At 41.9% G+C, this 22,779-nt stretch overlaps 1 protein-coding gene across 1 annotated transcript in view; it reads left to right on the top strand.

Moving 5' to 3' along the window:
* RAMP3 (receptor activity modifying protein 3) overlaps positions 1-21,952 on the top strand; it is a gene marked incomplete at both ends in the record, with an annotated part of 59,486 nt that extends 37,534 nt beyond the window's left edge. Inside the window, one exon of the mRNA XM_084259998.1 lies at positions 21,697-21,952. Within this exon, the coding sequence (XP_084116124.1) occupies positions 21,697-21,952 (256 nt within the window). The remainder of the gene's footprint in view (positions 1-21,696) is intronic.
* Between the last annotated feature and the right edge of the window lie 827 nt (positions 21,953-22,779).

The raw sequence follows: 22,779 nt of genomic DNA, 5'->3' as shown, positions 1-22,779 counted from the left end.
CATCAGAAGAGGGGTGGCCAGCAGGGACAGGGAGGTGATTGTCCCTCTCTACTCTGCCCTCGTGAGGCCCCATCTGGAGTACTGTGTCCAGATCTGGGGCCCCCAATACAAGAAAGATGTGGAACTGTTGGAGAGGGTTCAGAGGAGGGCCACAAGGATGATTAGAGGGCTGGAGCACCTGCCCTACAAAGAGAGGCTGAGGGAACTGGGCTTGTTCAGCCTGGAGAAGAGAAGGCTGTGGGGGGACCTCATTGCAGCCTTCCAGTACCTGAAGTGAGCTTATAGGCAGGAGGGGATTTGACTTTTTAAAAGAGCAGATAATGGCAGGACAAGGGGGAATGGACTAAAGCTAAAGGAGGGAAGGTTTAGATTAGATATTAGGGGGAAGTTTTTTTCAGAGAGAGTGGTGAAGTGCTGGAACAGGCTGCCCAGAGAGGTGGTGGATGCCCCGTCCCTGGAGGTGTTCAAGGCCAGGTTGGATGGGGCCCAGGGCAACCTGGTGTAGATCCAGGCCTGGGGGTTGGTGTCCCTGCCTGTGGCAGTGGGGTTGGAGCTCTATGATCCTTGGGGTCCCTTCCAACCCAGACCATTCTATGTTCTGCTTGGAATAGAAAGCAACTGCCACTCTCCTCCCACAGCAAATGTATTTTGTAATTACAGGAATTTTATTGTGTTAAAAAAACAGATTTTCCATAAATAATCAGAAAAAAATTCTATATTTTTGGCATTCTCATAAAAATTAAGGAGGGAACACTCAACTTAGAAGCAGATGAGTTGCATTTTTTCTTTTACTCTGTGCACATGCTTCAGTGGGTGTTTCTCAAAGTCTAAGGCTAAGGCTGGTTGACACATGATTTCTGTTTCATAGCTGGATACTGCTTTAAAAATGGGACTGTGGTGTCATAAAAAGATTGTGCTACTGTGGACTAAGTGGAATCTAATAACAGGTTCCACTCAGCAGATGACACTTTAATATCCCTTTAAAAATGGAATCTGTAGCAGTTATTTGTAGATGTAAGCTGGAATGACTGAGGAGGACTGTTTTGTAATTTCTTTCCCTGGGAGTTTTTGTCTGCTGGTCAGAAAAATTATTGTGTTCACAGGTGTGTGGTTTGTCTGAAGGCTCAGCTGTGCAGGCTGATCTGGGTTAGAGCCATGCTTTCTCTGCTTGCATGTCAGCCTGCTTCATCTAGATGGAAAGAAAAGCACTGAGCTGGTGAGATGATACAGAAGTGTGCTGCTGTCAGCTCCGAGCAGCTCAGGCCTGGGGACAGGCTCTTCCCTTCAGACTCTGGCTCCTGTTGGAGCATTGGACTGAAGCCAGGTGAACATTTCATTTTGGAAGCAGTAGTGAAGTAATGGTTTTAGCATGGGGTTGGAACATTTAGAGAAAACTGGTGTCGATTAAGGTCTTAATCATAGCAAACTTTACCAGCTGAATGAACAAAGCAATTAGTATTTTTGGAAGAAAGCAGAATTGTCTCAACAGATGGCTGATCCTGATTACTAATGTGAATACCTGCAGGAATCAAGTGCATTACCACTTGGGCTAGCTGGAGGGGAGATTGTGCAAACCAGTCATTGGTGTCTTGGATGAGAAGACTTTCGGGAATTAGTTGAGTTTAGGTAGATACAAGGATGTTATAGTGTTCGCGTGTTTCTCTGATAGTGGCGTATTTGAGTGTAATTCCTGACTAGCTTGACTTTGTCTTTTTCCTTTTTTTAATTGCTTTTTTGCTACACAGAACAGGTGTGGAATTCATCTGTCCATTGTACTAGTTACCCTAGGCTCTCTTCCTAGTCAGTGGAAACTTCAAGGTGTCTTTAAAAAGTTCATATGCATCATGCCCTACAATTACTCCAGTGTCTCCACAGACTATAAAGGCAGCATAGTTTCTAAGCATGCACAAGTTTGCTTTGAAATCTAACATGACAAGAATCTGTGGGAATGCACCTTCAGAGGGTGTTATTTAGCTTCTCAGGGCTCTCAGCTCCTGTATGCTTGGTGTTTGAAGGAGGATATGTGCTAGAAAATGTTAATGATTTTCTTAATGAGACTAAGAGGCAAAGCTGATGAGAAAGAAAATATATCTTAGTCTGGTTTTGCCTTTGCCTTGACATATTATGAAATACTCTGAGTTGAATAGATGAGACAGAAGAGATTGTGCATCTGTGATTTTCAGCACTGGGAAATATGTACTAGAAACCAAAAGATGATCTGATCATTTGGATCTGGAGTTTGGAGTGCTTCCTCATTCACATGTACTAGTACAAGGACTATCATTTTTGGTGTAAAATTTTAAATAGTGATGAATATAGCAATGTAAAAACACGTTAGTGTGTTTCAGTGCTTGCCCCAGAAACAAGTTGTGTCCTATCATGATGTCCTGTGCCTAAGGGCTGGAGTATAGCCAATGTCACTCCAGTCTTTAAAAAGGGCAAGAAGGAGGATCCCAGCAACTCTAGGCCAGTCAGCCTCACTACTGTCCCTGGAAAGGAGATGGAACAGTTTGTTCTGGATGCCATCTCCAAGCAATTAGAAGAGAAGAAGATCATGAGGAGTAGTCATCATGGATTCACCAAGGGGAGATCATGCTCGACCAGCTTCATAGCCTTCAATGATCTCATCACCAGCTGGGCAGATGGAGGGAGAGCAGTGGATGTCATCTACCTGGACTTCAGCAAGGCCTTTGATACTGTCTCCCATAACATCCTGAAAGCAAAGCTGAGAGAGCATGGGATAGATGAGTGGACAGTGAGGTGAGTTGAGAACTGGCTGTCGGGTCGAGCTCAGAGGGTGGTGATCAGTGGAGCAGATTCTGAGTGGAGGCCTGTGACTAGTGGTGTTCCCCAGGGCTTGGTGTTGGGTCCAGTCCTGCTTAATATCTTCATTGACGACCTTGATGAGGGAATAGCATCCACCCTCAGCAAGTACACCGATGATACAAAGCTGGGAGGAGTGGCTGACACGCAGGAACACTGCGCTGCCATCCAGCGAGACCTGGACAGGCTGGAGAGCTGGGCAGGGAGAAACCAGATGAGGTTCAACAAAAGCAAGTGTAGAATCTTGCACCTGGGAAGGAACAACCATTTGTATCAGTACAGGCTGGGGGATGACCTGCTGGAGAAGAGCTCTGTGGAGAAGGACCTGGGGGTCCTGGTTGATGACAGGGTGGCCATGAGCCAGCAGTGTGCCCTGGTGGCTAAGAGAGCCAATGGGATCCTGGGGTGCATCAGGAGGAGTATGGCCAGCAGGTCGAAGGAGGTGATCCTCCCCCTCTACTTTGCCCTGGTCATGCCCCACCTGGAGTATTGTGTCCAGTTCTGGACTCCCTGGTATAAAAAGGACAGGGATCTCCTGGAGAGAGTCCAGAGAAGGGCTACGAAGTTGATTAAGGGCCTGGAGCATCTCCCGTATGAGGAAAGGCTGAGTGAGCTGGGACTGTTCAGCCTAGAGAAAAGAAGACTAAGGGGGGACCTTATTAGTGTTTATAAATATCTTAAGTATGGGATGCAGGGGGAAAGGGCCAGCCCCTTTTCAGCGCTCTGTGGGGACAGGACAAGGGGCAATGGCTGCAAGTTGGAGCACAGGAAGTTCCGCACCAACATGCGGAAGAACTTTTTCACAGTGAGGGTGACAGAGCCCTGGGACAGGCTGCCCAGGGAGGTGGTGGAGTCTCCTTCTCTGGAGATATTCAGGACCCGTCTGGACGCCTCTCTGTGCAATGTGAGCTGGGGAGCTGCTTTGGCAGGGGGGTTGGACCTGATGATCTCTCGAGGTCCCTTCCAACCCCTATGATTCTGTGATTCTGTGATAAGGCTAGGGAATTCTCTAATATGTTTTCTGGTCAATTGTATTCTTACCCAGGTCGTATTTTAATTGTGCAACTAGCAGGAATTGTCACACATTAACCCTATTCATTTCAGAACCATACGCATTTTTTCCCCTTTCCTCCATTATCCAATAACTATAAATATGAGGTGTCTTGTGGATATATGTTTTTGGAAAGTTAAAACCAATTTTATAAAGAAAATGCTCTTAATTCCGAAAGGACTTTGGACCAGACAGGAGAATTTATATTGAAGAGTGCAAATGCTGTTCAGCAAAAGCCAGAGCACTAGCGTGTTATCAGTGGTATTTTGGTCAAAATTCTAAAACACAGCACCATAAGAGCTGCTATGAATAAAATTATCCTAGCCAGGCCCAGTACAATCTCAGTGCCTTATTCCATCCATATCATTTATGTCCTGCTTAGTAATGGCACTGTCCAATATATCCTCATTAACTACCAGCCCCCTTCCCATTCTTTGATTTATACAAAGATATCTTCCCTTAGTCTATCCCTTGGATTTGGATTCTCTGTGCTATTGTGGTCTCTGAACTGGGAAGGCGTGTTGTTGTGAGTTACTGGACAGCAAAATCAGTTCAGGTTAGGTCACTGCCGCACTCGTTCAGCTTGTGCAAGGTGACTCCTGCTGTGGTACTTCCTACGATACATAACTCAAATAATGGGTTATTTTCCCCTAAGTTTAAATCTTCTTGAAGTACACATCAGATTTCCCCATTTTTCTCTGTCACCCACCAAATGCCCTGAATCCTTGAGCAAAAGCAATCCTGGAACAGGTTTTTTCCCAAGTGTGGTAGTTCAGCCCCAGGCACCAGCTGAGGACTACATGCTTCTCTCTCACCCCTCCACTGGAGGAGAAAATAGACCGAGCCCCTGTGGGTTGGGATGACAGTTTACTGACAAGCACATTGAAAGGGGAACAATAGCCAAGCCCCATGGCAGAATTCACACACACTCACACATACAAGCATCCACACCCACCCGCCCACCCCCCCAAACCGAAGTATTGGTAACACAGAACACTGCACCAATGCGATGACCAACTTGATGCCCGACCACATTCCAACTGTCTCAGAGCCACACTGACCCACCCCTGCTTGACCAGCCCCTTTTACAAGGACATGATGTCACATGGTGTGGAAAACAGCCCGGGGCCAAATCTGCTCACCTGTGCTGGCTGCCTGGGGAAATTAACTCTGTCCTGGATGGAACCAGAACGTTATCCACACCTTTTTCCACACCACCTACATCATGCCCAGATCTTACATTTCCAGTTGATTTGAGAGGTTTGTAACGTCTCATTTATACCTTATTTATACCATCTGCTACGGACTGATTTGTTATGCAGCAACAATTTAGCAGTTGTCCTCACCTAGAGTTAAATCCCCTTGGGATACACTCTGGGCTTGCCCATCCTTTCACATTACTGATGTAGTGCATCCAGATCCCCGAGCAAAAACAATCCCACAAATGGGTTTGCCTTTGTCTGAAGCAGGAATAACCCAGCAGGTTTTTCATGCCCACTACAGGTACTTTATTGCCCTCTGCAGTATATGGGAGTTTTGATTGGGCTCAGTTGGTAGACCCCTGGAATAAACTAGCCATGTGGCTTTGGCTAAACGCATATCCCAGGTTTTTAGGGTTCCACCACCCTCAATTTTCCCGGAGGCTGGTGCATGGTAGAGTATATGATATACCCATTTGATGCCATGTTCTTTGGCCAAGTAGTTTCATTGTCTCACTTGATTCTTTCTGGAGTGCCATGTTGCCAGAGAACTTGCTTCTCAAGTCCCAAGATGCTGTTCCATGGGCACAGGATATGCTTCTAGCCAGATATTGGTTGCTTCTACCATTAAAAGCACATGCTGCTTGCCTTGGCGTGTCTGTGGGAGAGTTATGGAATCTGCCAGGCCTCTCCATATTTGTATTTCAGCCATTGTCCTCCATACCACAGAGGCTTTAACCACTTGGCTTGGTGGATCGAGTCACATGCTTCCCATTCATGGATGACCTGTGAGGTAGTGTCCATGGTCAAATCCACCCCTTGATCACAAGCCCATTTCTTCCTTGATAGCCAGAGTATCATGGGCCCAGTGAGTTATAAATAATTCGCCCTTACATTGCCAATCAAGGTCTACTTGAGCCACTTCAATCTGATAAACCTGCTGGTTGTCTTGATGTTCTTCAGTGGCTCGGCTCTTGGGTATTGGGGTATCTACATGATGTACCTTTACAGTTACATTCTCTAGCTGTTGAGGTTGTTTTGGAAATGAGTGCTGTTGTCTGTTTCAGTTCTTTCTGCAGTGCTGTGTCACTACAGAACTTGCTCTTCAAGGCCCAGGATGGGTTTTCAAACAGTGGTTTGGGTTGCAGGACATGTTTCCAACTACTTAGTTGTTACTTCTACCATAGTAAGCAGATGACATTTGCCTTAGCAGGTTTGTGGCAGTGTGGTTCAATCAGTCTGTGAGGTCTCTCACTGATATTGCAGCCACCATTCTTTACTCAGGTGGCTCATTTCAGCATGATGCATGTTTCACATTAATGAATAATCTGTGCAGTGGCTTCAGTGGTTCAATCCACCCCTCAGACTCAAGCTGAAACTTACACTGCATCTCTTCCTCAACGTCGTAGTGTGAGATGGCCCACTGAGCCATACATTCCTAGCATTGGAGCAAACAGATAGAAAGTCGCTTTCCTGGCTGATGGGTGAAATCTTTCTGCCTGTCTTGGAGCTTGGTCATGAATAAGACATGGACCAGGCCCCAACAAAGTTTTAGGAGTCACCATAAGTGTTGCCAGGTTTGCATCAGACAACAGGAACATGAGACACTATGGAGTAGTGGACGAAGTGTTTGATGGTCACTGGAAACACAGGTCTTAGTTCTTGACAGAGTTGTTTGGAAGCTCTAGCCAAATTGCAGATGTTTAAACTCAGGATTAAGGGACTAGGCACTCTGATGTATCCACTCACAATTTCATGGGACTTGGAAAACAAAGGGGAAAATAAACAGCTGGATTAAAACATCTCATTTAAAGCAGAATCTGTGTTTCTGTAAAGATTCTGTTATTTATTTTTTATCTTATTTTCATGTCAGCATTGCAGGTGTGCACATGAGGGTCTGAAAAACAGCATTATCTTCAGGATCTATTCAATTTTAGAAGAAGAGGAACCTAAAGTGGATACAACTCCTGAGATTTTGAGGAGACGTGAATACTTAGGAGGCAGTAGCTGGTAGTCTAAGGCAGCTCTTGATTCACTATGTTTTCCCTGAAGGGAGAATTGCATCCCTTGATATTTTTGCTTAACAAAGAGTGTTGCCCCTGTTGCCATCTCTTTCTGCTCTGGTTGTACCACTGCTCACAAGGCCTTTGGAAACAGACTAGGAAATGTTCATGTTGGAGGCCAAGACTGGTGGCTGCCTGGTCTGCAGAGATCATGTCCTGGTGGAATTTACAATGTTAAGCGACATGGACCATATGAAGTGTAGAGTCAGGACCTTGAATTTTAGGAGAGCAAACTTCCAGTTGTTTAATAAATTAGCGGATGGCACCCCCTGAGAAACTGCCCTCAGGGATAATGAAACAAAGCAGAGTTGGCAGCTCTTTAAGGAGCTCTTGTTTATAGAGCAGGAGCTCTCAGTTCCTATGTGTAAGAAATAGGGCAAGGAAGGCAGGAGACCAGCATGGCCAAGTAAGGACCGACCTCCTGGCCAAACGAAACTCTGAGGGAAATGCACAGGCAGCGGAACCAGGGACATGTGTGTATTCCGGGGTGCTGCCCAGATGTGTAGGGACACAATCAGAGAAACTAAGGCATACCTTTGGCAAGGAATGCAAAGAATAATGAGGGCTACATCTATGTTGGTGAAAAAAAGGAAGATTAAAGAAAATGTGCCCTCCCAATAAATAATACAGGAAAACTGCTGAAAACGGACATGGACTTACTTTGTCTAATTTCTAGGGAGACATCAATCATTGCTACAAGCAGTCTTTTATCTCCATACAAAGAAGTTCATGTATATCATGTGAACATAAAAGCCGTTTTCTATAAGCAGTCCCTTCAGTTCTGTGAAAGAGGTTTAGTTTGGCAGAAGAGTTTTCTTTTAGGTCTTGCCAAACAGAAATGTGTTAACAGCTCCTTATGAAAAGTATTGAGTGATTGGAGACTGTTAAATGTTAAAGTGAGAGAACAGGCTTTTGTAGCACTTCTGGTACCTGTAACTTGTTCTATATATCTTGTCTGTTTCCCTTCATTACAAATGTATCTAACACAGTTGCTGCACGTGATGCCTCAAATAAAATGACAATTCTGTGTAATGTGTTTGCTGATAAACCAAAAATTTACTGCTTGCATGCACTGGAGATATTTTCTACTGATAAAATTTTCCCATTCTAGGTACAGCAAAATACAGCTAGAACATTATTTTTTAGGAGAAATGTTCTTATGAAATACTTCTTTTCCTTAAAAAACATGGTATGTCACACATGTTTGGAAGTACTTGGAGGCTTTACAAAACTTACCATGCACAGATTTTGCTTCAAATACCTTCATATGAATTAGGCTGAGTTTGGGGGCACGTGTGGTTTTTTGCTTGTTTGTTTTTCTTTAAGAAGAATCAATGCTGAACAGTATTGAATGGTTTGGTATAATGCTCTTGTATAAAGATAACTGTCTGTTCTCAGTTAGGATGTTAAATGCAATTAAATTCTCTGAGCCACTGAGCTCTCCTGTGCTTTTGTACAGTTTCTCCTTTCAGCACACTGGTGAATTCTTTTTTTTTTGTCTCTACTGACTCTTTGCAAGCAAATAGCTATTTGTGTATGGAAAGTCCACAGTAACCTGTTACAGCAGACTGGGAGGTGAAGAGCAATGCTGAGCAGGAAATAAGTGACAAATGTAAGAGTTCATCTGTGATTAGGGTGGTGGCTTTTAATGGTACAGTGTCAGCAGCCAGTTTGTAAACTTGACACAACTGTGTCAAGCACAGTAGTGCTTTGTGCAATTAGAATACTACAGGAAGGGAAACAGCTATTTTCAAACAATAAGAGCTCAACATTTAGCCTTCACAGATATTGTTCAGGGTCCTTTATTTTTTGTTATCTCTGACTGTACTTCCTTGAAGATATCAAGGAACTTGTCAAGCCCCCTTTCCTTCTGTTGTTGGTTTCATTTACATTCAGGTTTGGGGTTTGTTTTTTTTTTTTTCTTGAAAGAGGCTTTACGAATCTTCTCACAAGGAAGCTCAGTAATCCTGTACAAATGTTGCTATGGCATTCCTTAGGCTTCCAGTGATATTGCTGTGAAGATAAATGGACTAGGACTTGAGCAACAAGGGCAGTGAAAACATGACTCTACAGAATCATAAAGATGTGTTTACTAATAAGTTGTGATGTTCACTGTTGACTACAGTTCTACAAATGAGATACCAATTCTTCAAAGCCTTCTTCTCTTCCCATTCACATGAATTACTGCTTTTGTAGTTGAGTAGGGACCTGTGCTTTGAGTTTAAGAAGAAAAGGAGTTTGTGGTGGATTTGTCCACACAGAAGCTCCATCACCAGCTGCATGTCAGCTCAACTGCCTTCTTTTAAAACCAGACTGATTGGGAATGATAACAGTCCACTCAACAGGAGAATGGAGTTGAACAAAGCTGCCTGGAAAAAATGAGAATCATGAGCTTGTTATGAGGTGCATGTAGGTAAGGCTAAACATTTTCTAATATTCAGGCTGGCTAATTGAAAGTTATCATGGTATAATTGTGTTGCACTGCATGGATTTAGTGGCTTACTGATCAACAGATTGAAAAAGCAGCTTTTTATTTGTGATTCATTTACCATGGGAATAAAAGTTATGGCTAATGCTGTATAATTATCATTACAGGGAAAGTTTCTGTGTTAAGTTACCTAAGTTCTTTTCAGGGAATGATTGGTGAGAAATTATTATCTTGCTGTTTGGCCAGATTAATACAGTTCAGCCCTTTGCCAATTTATGGTGCTGAAGGTAGAGTTTTTTGAAAGTGTTATGAAGGCTGTTTACAGGGAGCCTTTTTTTAACTGCTGTTCCCACTAGAACACCACCTAATTTATCTGGGACTGGAAGTGATGATTTAAATAGCAGTAAAACATTACTGTTGAGGAATTCCGTTCTAGGTCTGTGGTTTAGCTCTAATTTTGTTTTTCCTGTTGCTAAATTTGAGGGTTAGGATTTTTCAGCACGTTCAGTTATTTGGCTGGAAGGAGGGACTCTGTTCCTACAGGAATGCTGCGTTTCATTAGACCCAAATTCAGCAGAACATTGCTGCAGTTTAACAACGACCACTCCTACACCAGTTTGCAGTAAAATGGTTAATGTCCATGCTCATATAGATTTTCATCTACATTTTGAAATAGATTAATAGTAGTAGGATTAGTATGTTTTATTGTTTTATTTAGTAGTAGGATTAATTCTTAAAGGATTAGAGGCTAGTTCATTGCTGAAGAGTTGAATGGAAAAGAGCACCTTTTTTTTTTTCAAATCTGCAGGATTGTTGCTGGGGACTGCAATGTTAGGGAAGGTGTCCAGGAAGATATGTCCATCATTCTTCCCTTGTCTACTATGCCTGTTACTCTGTCATAAAAAGGCACCAGATTTGTCAGGCACAATTTGCCCTTAGTGAAGCCATGCTGGCTGTCACCAATCACTTCCTTATTCTCCATGTGCCTGAGCATAGTCTCCAGGAGGATCTGCTCCATGATCTTACCAGGCGCAGAGGTAAGACTGACCAGTCTGCAGTTCCCTGGGTCTTCCTTTTACCCCTTTTTAAAAATGGGGGATATGTTTCCCTTTTTCCAGTCAGTGAGGACTTCCCCAAGCTGCCAGGACCTTTCAAATATGTTGGAGAGTGACTTGACCACTTCATCTGCCAGTTCCTTCAGGACACATGGATGCACCTCATCAGGTCCCACTGACTTGTGCACTTTCAGGTTCCTTAGATGTTCTCAAACCTGATCTTCTCCTATAGTGGGCAGTTCCCCATACTCTCAGTCCCTGCCTTTTCCCTCCATGACTTGGGCGGTGTGGCTGGAGCTCTTGCCAGTGAAGACTGAGGCAAAAAAGAGTCTTAGTACAGCTTTCTCCATATCCCAGGTAACCTGTTCCATTCTGGAGAAGGCACACATTTTCCCTCATCTCCCTTTTCTCATTGATACACCTTTTCTTGTTTCCCTTTATGTCCCTCCCCAGAATTATTTCTAACAGGGCTTTAGCTTTTCTAACCTGACCCTTGGCTGCTCAGATGGTTTCCCTGTATTCTTTGCAGGATATCTGCCTTTGCTTCCAGCCTTTTGTTTGAGTTTGCCCTGGAACTCCTTATTCATCCATGCATCCTTGATGCTTTTGCCTAATTTCCTCATTGTTGGGATGCATCGGCCCTGAGCTCAGAGGAGGTCACCCTTGAATACTAGCCAGCTGTCCTGGGGCCCTCTTCCCTCCAGGGCTTTGTCCCATTGTACCCTACCCAGCAGTTCCCTGAAGAGGCCAAAGTCTGCTCTCCCGAAGTCCCGGGTAGCAAGCTTGCTGCGCACCCTCCTCGCTGCCCTGAGGATTTGGTGGTGGTGATGAGATTCCATAGGTGACAGCAAGCCTGGAGCACAAGTATTGCCGGGAGGAAGAATTTCCTTCTCACTAGGGATTAAACTGTTACCAGTTTAACCATGCTTTACCATGCATTATCAGTGTTCATGCATTTTTCTATATTAGAGACTGGAATCAGTGCTCTGAAGTTATTCTGAAGGATCAAATTCTTTAGGGCACGTTGTCCTGGTTTTGGCTGAGATAGAGTTAATTTTCTTTCCAGTAGCTAGTTCAGTGGTGTCTTTTGGATTTAGTATGAGAATAATGTTTATACCACACTGATGATTTTAGTTATAGTATTTCACACTAAGTCAAGGACATTCCAGCTTCCCAAGCCATGTCAGGTGCACAGGAAGCTGGGAGAGCACAGCCAGGACAGCTGGCCCAGACCGGCCAAAGGGATATTCCTGACCACAGAACGTCATGCTCCCGGTGTGACTGGGGAAGTGAGCCTGGAAGCTGGATCACTGCTTGGAAACAGACTGGGCATTGGGTGGGTGTTTTCTGAACGTGGTCAGCAATTGCACTTGTGCATCACTTTTTATTGTTGATATTATTATTGTAGTTGTTGTTTTTACTATTATTATTCTTATTCTGTTCCTTTTTTCTCCCATTAAACTGTCTTTATCTCAACCCATGAGGTTTTTTCCATTCTCTTCCCCATCCCCTTGCAGAGGGAGAGGTGAGCAAGCAGCTGCATGGTGCTTGGTTATCATCTAGGGTCAAGCCATGACACACATAAATGCTATTGGTTTTCTGAGAACATTCTCTGTTTCATATGTATAGGGAACACTTAGATTTCTTTCTGTGTAGCTGAGCTGAACTCAACTGTCTGGTCTATTGTTAAATGGAATTACTTATTTCCCGACTTATTCTTTTCTGCTATGAAAAGTCCATTTTCACAGACATCAGAGATCTTTGATGAGTTCATCGCCTTAATGAGAAATTGTGGAAGGGTATGAAAAGCAAAGTTAAAATAGTCACAAAAGTATTGTGAATTCTTAAATCTGTTTTACTGCCTCACCATTATGCACTTATTTGCATCATGTCTCAAAAGTATGATTTCAAGTTGTCAGGATATGCAGGTACATGTAGTATAACGTTCTTTGAGTGAGCTTTGCAGGATCTGTGTGGAACTTAAAACTGGCAAGCCATTTGTTGGATGTCGGCAGGGTTTTATCTTCAGGTGAAAAATACAAACTTGATGCATTTGCAGGGGAACGAAGTGAGATGAACACAAGATGTAATGAATCCCGCCTACAGTCTGATTTATGGTATTGTAGTATGGTTCACTTGCTGTGCAGTAGTCCAGAAGCTTTCTCTTCTGGTAGCCCATCAGTAGGGCTCTGTTGAAATATATCAGGGGTCTCATCTGATCTTTGTGCTAAGGTTTTCTTTTTGTTGAAACAAAAGGAAAGACGAGGTAGATAACTATCCAGAGTTAGTTAGGAACCAACTTCCCCTTAACCTGGGAACTGTGTTGCTGTCTTTGGTAACAAAAATGGAACTTGTATTTATATAAAGTTTGCATGAACTCTCAGGGAAAGCCTCTTGCATGCGCTCAGGACTGAGGTACAGGGTATCTTTTATACTTTGAATTAAAGACGGTAGTTCATATATTCCTTATTTACAGATGAGCAGCTCAGGTCTGTCACTCATGGATCTCCTTTGGGCTGTTATGATTTTGTGTATATTCTGAGATAATTGCTCAGGTGAAATTTTGTGCTTTGTTTTCTGAGTACAGCATGGACAGCATTTTCCTTTCCTGTGTATGTCAAGTGCAGAGGAAAGAGCAGAAAGAAGTTCAAGGCATCTTTCTATTCCCCTCTGTCAGGTTCTGGCAGACCTGGTGCTCTGTTGTCCAAGTAATCCCCAAAGACAGAGTTTTTCTGGCACGCCACTTTCTCTGAAAAAACAGGCCACTTTCTGGCTTGGTTTACTAAGGAATTAAGTCATATGTAGTCATGCTCTGTGTCTGTGTAACTCAAGTGGAGATTTTATAAGGAGAAGGTTGATTTCAGTACTCCAGTTGCAGGGCAAGAATCAAGAATCATCATAAATCACACAGGCTGCACCTAGAGCCTGGTCCTGAGCCCAGGAGACCCATGTTCTATTCCCAGTTCTGCCATGAGCTACTCTGCTGCAGGCAAACTGTGTTTCTGTATTATGGTTGAGTTCTCTCATCTAAAACCTTATATATATATATTTTTATAGGCATATATATGTAAAGCGTCTATCACAGTATTGATAAACATTCTTTGGAACCACTGACAGCAGAGGTAAGAACAGGAGTCAGCCTGTCAGTACCTGAGCACTGCTGCTTCCAACTAATTTAAAAACAAAAAAAACCCACTACACAAGGCTTTGCTGCCAGCTTGCTTGGCTGGTGTTTAACACTGCTGCTCGGTCAGGGTTGGAGGGAGAGCTATTGTGAATGGCAACAGTTTGCACTGACTGCTCTAACTATGCTGCAGAGCAGTGCGGGTGTCTCAGAAGGGCAGTGGGACGTGAAGGCTCATTTGCAAATTAATGAATGAAAGACACTAGGTGACACACAGCGGTTATTGGCAGTATTTTTTTCTTTTTTTTTGCCAACATCCATTAGTAAAAAATCCAAGCCACTAAAATGTTTGTGTATAGAAGTCACACTCCAGCACACTTGTTTTGTTACCAATCCTTATTTAGAAATTAGTTGCTTTATTTTAACTAGCGTTTTGTAACTGCTGTCTGACTTTGAAACCAAAACTATACTGTTATCCATGCTGGTTTTATTTGTTTATTCATTTTTCAGTGGTATCTGGACTCTCACTGTCACTGCGGGGATATTTACACGTGTGGTTTTGAGTGTGGATGTTGTGAATTGGTAGTGAAAATACCACATTTGTCTAGCTCTTTTTCAGCAGAAATTGTAAAGGGAAGGCTTTCTTTGCTTTGTTTAACCTGCTACCTACAGTTTGAGCAGCACAGCAAACAGGAGTGAGAATAATGAAGAGGTACAGCTTTGTTCTGAAGGAGGAATACAGCAGAGTGTGGAAGCCTTGTCATCTGCACCAAGTTAAACCACCTTTGCTTTCTGGTTATATGACCTGAATCAATGAAGACTTTTGGAATGATTTTAGCTGAAATTACAAATAACAGACACAATTTCAAGGGCTTTTAATGACACTCTTTAGGGTTTTCACTAGTTTTAAAAATCTGTCTCTAAACAGTTGCTGTAGATCTCTTGTCCCTCCAGACCCACATTACACACTTAAACTCTGCTCATAAAATTAAGCACAAAATATTAATCAAACCAATACGTCCCAAACAACCCTTCACCAAGACACAAGAAAAACTGAGAAAATACATCATAATTAATCTTATCTTAATTAGCTGTAATATCATAGTTTTCTAAAATAAAAGGTACAATATAGTAAATGGGTACATTTGTAATTAATCCTCTTTCTTTTCCACAAACAGTTTAATTCTCTTTCCAAATTCTATTTTGTGGTTAAGCTTTCTTCTCGAGGTTTGGAAACTGGAGGTGTCTTTTTTTTTAGCTCACAGCACTAAATCGTGTTTTAAAAATTACCCTGTTTTCTTATAGCTTTCAGTGAATAATGCTTCTTTCCCCCTCACCATTCTTTCTGTTTTCCTTCAAATGTCAGTGTTACCACAACAGCTGCTGGTGTTGGGTCAGGGCAGAGAGCGTGTATCAGACTTCCTAAAATAGTACCAAATCCTCAGTCCTGTTTGCACTGTTACATGTTAAGCTCATTCTGAATTGAGATAGTGGGGTTGCTGCTGCAAACCTGGGGACATCTGATTTCCACAGAACTCGTTAACAAACAACTTTGCAATGTCTTAGGATGTTACGAAGAATGGAGCTGTGGTTCTAACTATGGTCTCTTATCAGCTGTTCTATCATCAAAGCTGTAATTCAAGCCAACTTTAGAAAGTAGAGCAGTGATTATTTAAAGCAGTGTTCTTTTGATAAAGAAATGTACAATTTTAAGCCAGAAATGCAAAGTGGCCAATGTGTGTGTTAATTAACATAGCAGTTTAAATACCTGCTGTGTCGATCTGATGAGGGGATTTGCATCTGCTTGGCAAATTTCAGGAGAATTCATGCTGACTACTAAAGTAGCACATATTTCTTCATTGCTATTCTGAAAGCTAGCTCAGGAAGGATTTCTTTGGAGAAGTTCAGCCTTCTTTATTTTGGTCTTTCTCCCTGATGAGTTCACAATTACGTAATATATTCTGACATAATTTATTGTCCATAGTAAGTAATGGTCTAGACAAACTATATTAAAGCTGCAGCTCTTGAACCAGATTACAGAGCAGAGTGACACTGTGGTGTTGTAATCATCTCTAAGGAGCAAAATAAACTCTTATCTGGAAGATATAGTGGATGAACGAACCTTTGCAAGCCAGACATTTGCAGAGTGTTTCAGTGTTTGCATTGCAGAATGCCAGTTCCACATGCTGCTCTTGCATACCTCATTTTCATGTGCTTTCTGTAATGTATTACCTGTATCTATGTTTCTCTCTTGGCTGGTTAGGTGGGAATTTTTCAGGTGGCTGACAGCATCTGAGACCCAGTGCAGGCTCGTTGGCATATTAAGAACATCTCTTCATTTATGCTACATCTATTGGAGATGGATATTAGGTATATAAACACTTGCTTAGATCTATAGATGCTCTTTATGTTTTCTTGCTATATCTTTAAGAAATTAAAAAGAATTTAGCAATAGTTGTAGATTTTAGGGTTTTCATTTAGATTTACCCAATAATCTTTCATTTAACAGCTGGCTGTTGATGAGAAGCTGTGGTGGTTCAGCCCCAAACAGTGGCTGAGCACCACATGCCACTCACTCTATCACTCCCTGAGGAGAAACACAGAGCCTTCCTGAGTTGGGTTAAGGACAGTTTATCGACAAAAGAATGTAAAAGGGGAACATGCAAATTTCACTCACACCCAGTCATAAAGCAGTGTACCTTACTGACCTGATGATTACACAGAGTACTGTGTAACATCAGGCCTGACCAGATCTCCCAGCTGCACTCAGACTGCCCTGAAGGTATCCAGGAGCATCCCTCTCTCACCAGCACCTTTTATGGGGAAGTGATGTCAGGTGGTGTGGAAAACAGCCCAGGCTAACTCAGCTCACCTGTGCTGACTGCTTGAGGAGGTTAACTCTGGCCTGGCCAGAACCAGGACAGAAGCCAATGGTGGATATCTCTAATTATTTCAGAGGACACCAGAATATATTTCTCATTTTAAATCCAAGTGAGTAAATGTGTCACAATGCATGTTATTTAGTGGCATGAGAATAAACTAAACTTTATAATGTTGTCATTAAACCAGAAAGGGATTTTGTCCCCATGTCCCTCCCTCCCCAATCCCTTCCCACCCTCCCCACATTTCCTTCCTCATGTTTTGTAGTGTGTTATTTTCTTCTGGATGAATTCTGTACTGGAGATGCACAACAGCAGATCTAATCTGATGAGGAAGGTAGAAGTCTTTCTGTGAAAATACTCTTGGTAGAAGATAGGTGATTAAAGGAATGGTGAAATACAGCCAAAAAAAAAAAAAAAGCCTTTAAAACTTCTTTATTAAAGTAAACCACATAACTTGTAGTATTCAGGAACAGTGCTTCTAGATTTTTTTCCAGGATTCTAGGCTAGCAGGAGTGGGTGTCCCTGAGGTAACTATACCTGATTCACTTCAAAACTCATTTAAGCTAGAGGGAATTTTCCCTTTATTTTCTGAATATGTAGCAGACTCAAGAATTAACTCATAATGTATGTTACCTACTGTATGATTCTGTAATTATATAACTATCATGAATCTAATTTATGTAAAATGGGATAGTGAAAGTGTAGCAATTCGTTTGTTTTCTTAATTCATGAGACCTGTCTTGTAAAGCAATGACAAAACATTCCTGACTGAATGTGTGCAGAGTGTCTCTGGGGTGGTCTATCCATCAGTGTTGGCGAGGTGGCAAAATTCTCTTACTGGAACTGCTGGTGAGTTTACTGGCTGCAGCCACAAAATTTCTTCAAAGGTTTGTCTCAAGTAACATGATATATGGTACTCTGCTTATGAGGAATTGTTTGGGATTTTTTTTTGAAGAACAGTTTTTCTTCTGGAAAGTGCTCATTTTCTGAAACTCTACTTGTTTTCTTGGTCTCATGAAAATTTGGAGGAGGAAGTTTTATTTTTTGTGTGTTTATCAAGCAATCATCTCTGCAGTTTTCCTGCACAGGAATGTTGAGGGAGAAAGCAAGAATTTCCCACATTCCTCCCTGGAGATGTGGGAAATTATGAGTGAGATTTAAGCCTCCATTTAGTCTAGGTTGTGCCCTGAGTGTTAGGCAACTGGATACTGGGAGATGCATGAGATGTCTATTTAAATAATTGGAGTGGGCACTCCATGAAATACTGTTCCATTAATGCAAATGTGTGCACTAGCATTCCTGAATAAGAACTGCCTATTGTCTAGGTTCTTGGTTATAGGTAAATATATATAAATGTGTTTTCTCATGGGTAAAATAACTTACAAAATAAAATTTTCCGGTTTTTACACAGATACTAACCACACAATGGCTATTATCTGTTTTAGTGGAATCATAAAGTGTGGGAGAAAAAGTTCTTGTGCTCTGAAAATGATGTATTATTCTAGAATATTGAAAATTGTCTTTCAAGACAAATATGTTACAGTTCAGAGATTGGTCCAAAGAGGAATTAAGTGTTTTCATGTTCTCTGAAAATGAATATTTTCAGTAAAATGCAGTATGACTAAGTAGTTGGTTCTATTAAAATAATCCTCCTGAGCGTATCAGGGGACAGCATATGTTTATATGAATTTTGGTGCTCAGATTATGCTTAGTTTTTGGGTTTTGGTACTGGCCTTCTGAACTGAGTTGAAACTCACAGATACATTAATTTTTCAGCCCACTGATCACAAAGCTTGTGACTTGGCTCCCAGTGAATATACCTTTTTCTGACTATTAACTAACTAGGATCCTTGCAGCTAGCCTGAAAGAATTGAAAATGTGACTCGCCATAGAGAGTAATAACCTTCCCACATCTCTTTATAATCCAAGAGGTGAAGGAGTTTGTGCTACTCTGCTGCTCTCCAATTACTTGTTCTGGGAATAAGTAGAAAATGTAATTTCTCATTTTTCCTTTTGAAAAAGTGTGTAATTTTTATGCAGTTGTGTTTAGGTACCTCCAGTCAGAGGCCAGTGTGACAGACAAAATAGTTTTGTACTCTAGCCTTTACCATTTGAATAAAGAGAATTACATAAGATGTAAGAGAATTAAGCATAGGAGAATCGTACAGGAATTAAATATCTGTTAACCACTACCTTCCTCTTTAAAAAGCCCAAAAACTTTCAAGCCAATCAACTATGAAATGCCTATGCTGTGTTAATGAGGATTCAGTTGCTCCCTTCTGAGGTGCTTACAGCACCATGCAGAGGACTTTCTTAATGTGAAAATTCTGTTGTAGTTCTCAAATAGTTGAGATTTTTTCCTCATCCATATTGTCACGATTGTTTGAAAAAAAACAGTTACAGTGCAGGTAGCTTATTTTTTTTTTTGAAAGAGAGAGGGGGTATTAAGGGAAAATTGTAAGGAATTCAAACCATTAAGGTAACATTTTTATTCTGTTTTGGCTCTTAGGGATTCAGTCTTTCAGATAAAATATAACTGCCTAATTATTTTTATCTGGCCTTTCATTCAACCAGATTTTTCTAGCTGTGTTGTCTTGAAATGCAAAATCAGTGGGAAATATTTTTCTTTACACCATCTGACATTTATGAAAAGCAGTTATTCAGTTTAGGGTACTTTTGCATGAAGTCTGTTCAGGTCATCAAGATCAATTGTTTTCATTACTCTGTATGAACAGGGCAGCACAGAGCTGAAGCAGCCATTGATGGAACAAGCTTTCTCATCAGATCATGGCCCAAAGGAGTGCTGGAGCGAAGCCCCATGGTCTCTGGAGCCCTGCCTAATATCTGTGCTAGACACAGCACTGACCTGTCTGGGCAACTGTATGTTAGGTCTGCTGTTGCTGCACTGTAGTTTGTCAAACTTTGTAGACAAGTCTTTAGATATATTATTCTTAAGGTCCTGTGGGACTGTCTCTCCCATATTCAGCCAGACATCTTCAGCTTCTAATTTAGTCCAAGGACATAAAGAACAGATGCTACCAGGTCACATGGAAGAATGACACTATTAAAACAACTAACCACTAATATTTGTATTTTATTTTTAGCTTATTTCCTGTTGTTTCCCTGTGGCTGCTGACATCGTCACGAAAGCTTCCTTTCTAGTTGCTTTGCTTAAAATATATATATATTGTGCATATATGCATCTGCATGCCAGAGCATCTGTGAACTTCTCAGATAGTCTAGTGCATTTCCTTATGAATAAAGCATCGTCATGTCAAACTCCTGAGAATGAGATCTATGAGGAGGTAGCAGAGGGCCCTCTCTGTGAGGCTTTTTCTTCTGTGTACACAGCTCTGAGGCTCTGCAGGCTGTATTCTCAAGGTATGTGGTGTAGTATGATGTCCTGGTTCTGGCCAGGACAGAGGTAACTTCCCCAGGCAGCCAGCACAGGGGAGCCGAGTTGCCTTGGGCTGTTTTCCATACCACATGACATCACATGCCTGTAAAAGGGGCTGGTTGGGGAGAGGTGGGTCCGTGTAACTTTGGGGCAGTCAGAGTGTGGTTGGGCATTGGGTCGGTCTTTGGGTCAGTTGTTGGGTCAGTTGTCGCATCAGTGCAGTGCTTTGTGCTACCACCATGTTGGGTTGGTAAAGTGCTCAGCATATTTCCTGGGGATGTGTGTGTGTGTATATATATAGTCTGTCCTGGGCTTTGTTTTTGTAGTGCTTGTCAATAAACTGTCCTTATCCCAACCCACAGGGTTTTGTCTGTTTCTCCTCCTGGGGAGGGGTGAGTGGGCCTCACATGGTGCTCAGCCACTGCTTAGGGCTCCATGACACATGGACAAGCAGACATTTTACCCCAACAGACAGGCAATAGACAGCAGATTTACTCTTGACCCAAACAGTGAATGACTCTCCTCCACTACTTTGTGGCAAAGGATTGAGTCACCATTAGTTCCCTGTGGTACTTTGTGTCCCAACAAGTCATGCACCTGGAGTTACTGTATTTGTATGTACTGAAAAGGAGAGTAAGGCCTTCAGATAATAGTGCAGTATGCTATCCACTGAGGTGTCACACGGTTCTTGCTCTGTCCTGTCTATTTTTAATTTCCCTTTGAAGTGAGTTTATTGAGTCACACGGGACTGAAAGAAGTATTTAAAACCACAACAGACAACAATTCAGCTTCCTTATTTCTTGCACTATTCATGTGTTGACCAGACAGTTTTTGTCTTCTTAATTTCAGATCCCCTCCTCCATACTCCATTTGCTTCCTGAATTTCTTTGGCTTACAATAACACCACAAAAATCATCCAGTTACTCATTTAGGCTTATTGTTTCCTTTTTTTTCCTGAGGGGTAGCCAATTCTGTTACATATGTTATCCCTGGACAGGTAAATTTCAGCACAGGGTTGAAATCAAGTGTTAGGCATTACAAGGGGCTCCCAGTCTTTATTGATCATTATGAATGTGTGTAATTAGGAATGATTTTTTTTTTCCCTAGTGGACATTTCCTGGAGTTGGATAAAAAAGATAAAGGATATCAAAAGCTAGCTGTCTGCATGTTTATTTTCCTGTTATCTTCTTACTGCCTAAGGGTATAGCAAAATTGAAATTGCAACACTGTAATGTATGTGGCTCAGTTACAGCATCACATGACCGTTTTTGCCACCGGATCATGTCCAATGACAGATGAGACATGAATTATCAATATTTTGTACAAAATTTCCTCTTCTTGGCACATTGTGTATTTGTTTTCTAGATGTCTGTAGTGAGGCAGTTCTAATTCTATTTAAGTGGCATTAAGCAGTCCTGGCTGTAGCAACAGCACCTGGGGTTTGGAGCGCTGACCATGTGGGATCTCAAGATTTTGCTTGAAATCTTTCAGTTGTATGAGTATGTGTTCTGGTTTGCTCTGGTACCCACAGGTTCCAATAAAGGTCCTTCAGCAGAGTATCTACATGACAGACCTACTCTTACAAATTCTATATGGCATACTTTGTATCTTTTCCTAAGTATAATATGCATATGTGCTTTATTTAAACTTCTCTTCATTTTCTTCTTCTCCTAGGTATTATGACAACTTCACCCAGTGCACAGAACGTGAAGCGAACAATGCAAGTTGCTTTTGGCCAAACCCCCTTACAGAGGGCTTTATCACTGGAATTCACAGACAATTCTTTTCAAACTGTACTTCAGAAAAGATTCACTGGGAAGATCCACCAGATGAAATTCTTGTAACTCTGATCTTGATCCCAGTCATGTTGACATGTGCCATGATAACACTGGTAGTATGGTGCAGCAAAAGAAGTGATATCCTGGTGTAAGTTTTTCCTCTGGCTTTCCACCCATAACCCTCCCCCCACCCCTCCCCCCATTTCCTTCTTCTAAAAAGCACGAGGTAATGATGGCAAAGAGAGAAACTTGACATAAAGATTTCAGATCAGCTGAAATGGAACTTGTGAGATACTGAGACAGAGACAATACTTCTGTGAACAAAGAACTGCCTGTTGCTGCTTCGGAAAGTTGGTGCTTCTGAATTTGGCCATCAATGTTGCTGATGCAAAGCTCTCTAGTTCCATCCAGCCACATCATGGATCTCACAGGCAGCTCCCACGAACAGAAGAGTCCTCAAGTAAAGGGACCCCCTAGCTGCAAAAGGCATAAAGTTACTTTCCCATGGGTAAAGGTCATTGGTAAACTAAGTTTTTCAAACCTGCATGCAAGGGTATGTGTGCGTGGTGTAACATTGACTTCAGGGGAGATGATATCTCGTGAGTTGTTGTGCAGGACACTGAGATTTTCATCTGTGAACCTTGTGACATGAATAGATCATCACTGGCAAAGTGACTGAACACGGATGTAACCAAGTGGCAGCTTTTCCTGGAAACTAGTCAGAAACATCTTTATCAAGAACTGGAAGTATTGTCCTGGCAAAGAAACAATTTCTATGTCCAGTGACTATCCCATGAGGAAATTGTCATGCCACGTTATAAAATAGTTTAAAAAATGCTTGGTTACCTGGAATTGTGTGGCTTGCAGACTCTGGAAAGATATACAGGTCTTATTTTACAGAGGTGGAGAATGTGACAGAAAATTGTTGATTGTAAATATACTGAGGAGTAATGAAGAAACTTTCATATGCCAGACTCTA

Source organism: Gallinula chloropus (genome assembly GCF_964237585.1).
Source record: "Gallinula chloropus genome assembly, chromosome: 2".
NCBI classification, from domain to species: domain Eukaryota; kingdom Metazoa; phylum Chordata; class Aves; order Gruiformes; family Rallidae; genus Gallinula; species Gallinula chloropus.
Note: the sequence above shows the minus strand (reverse complement) of the source record. Positions and strands in the feature narration are given on the sequence as shown.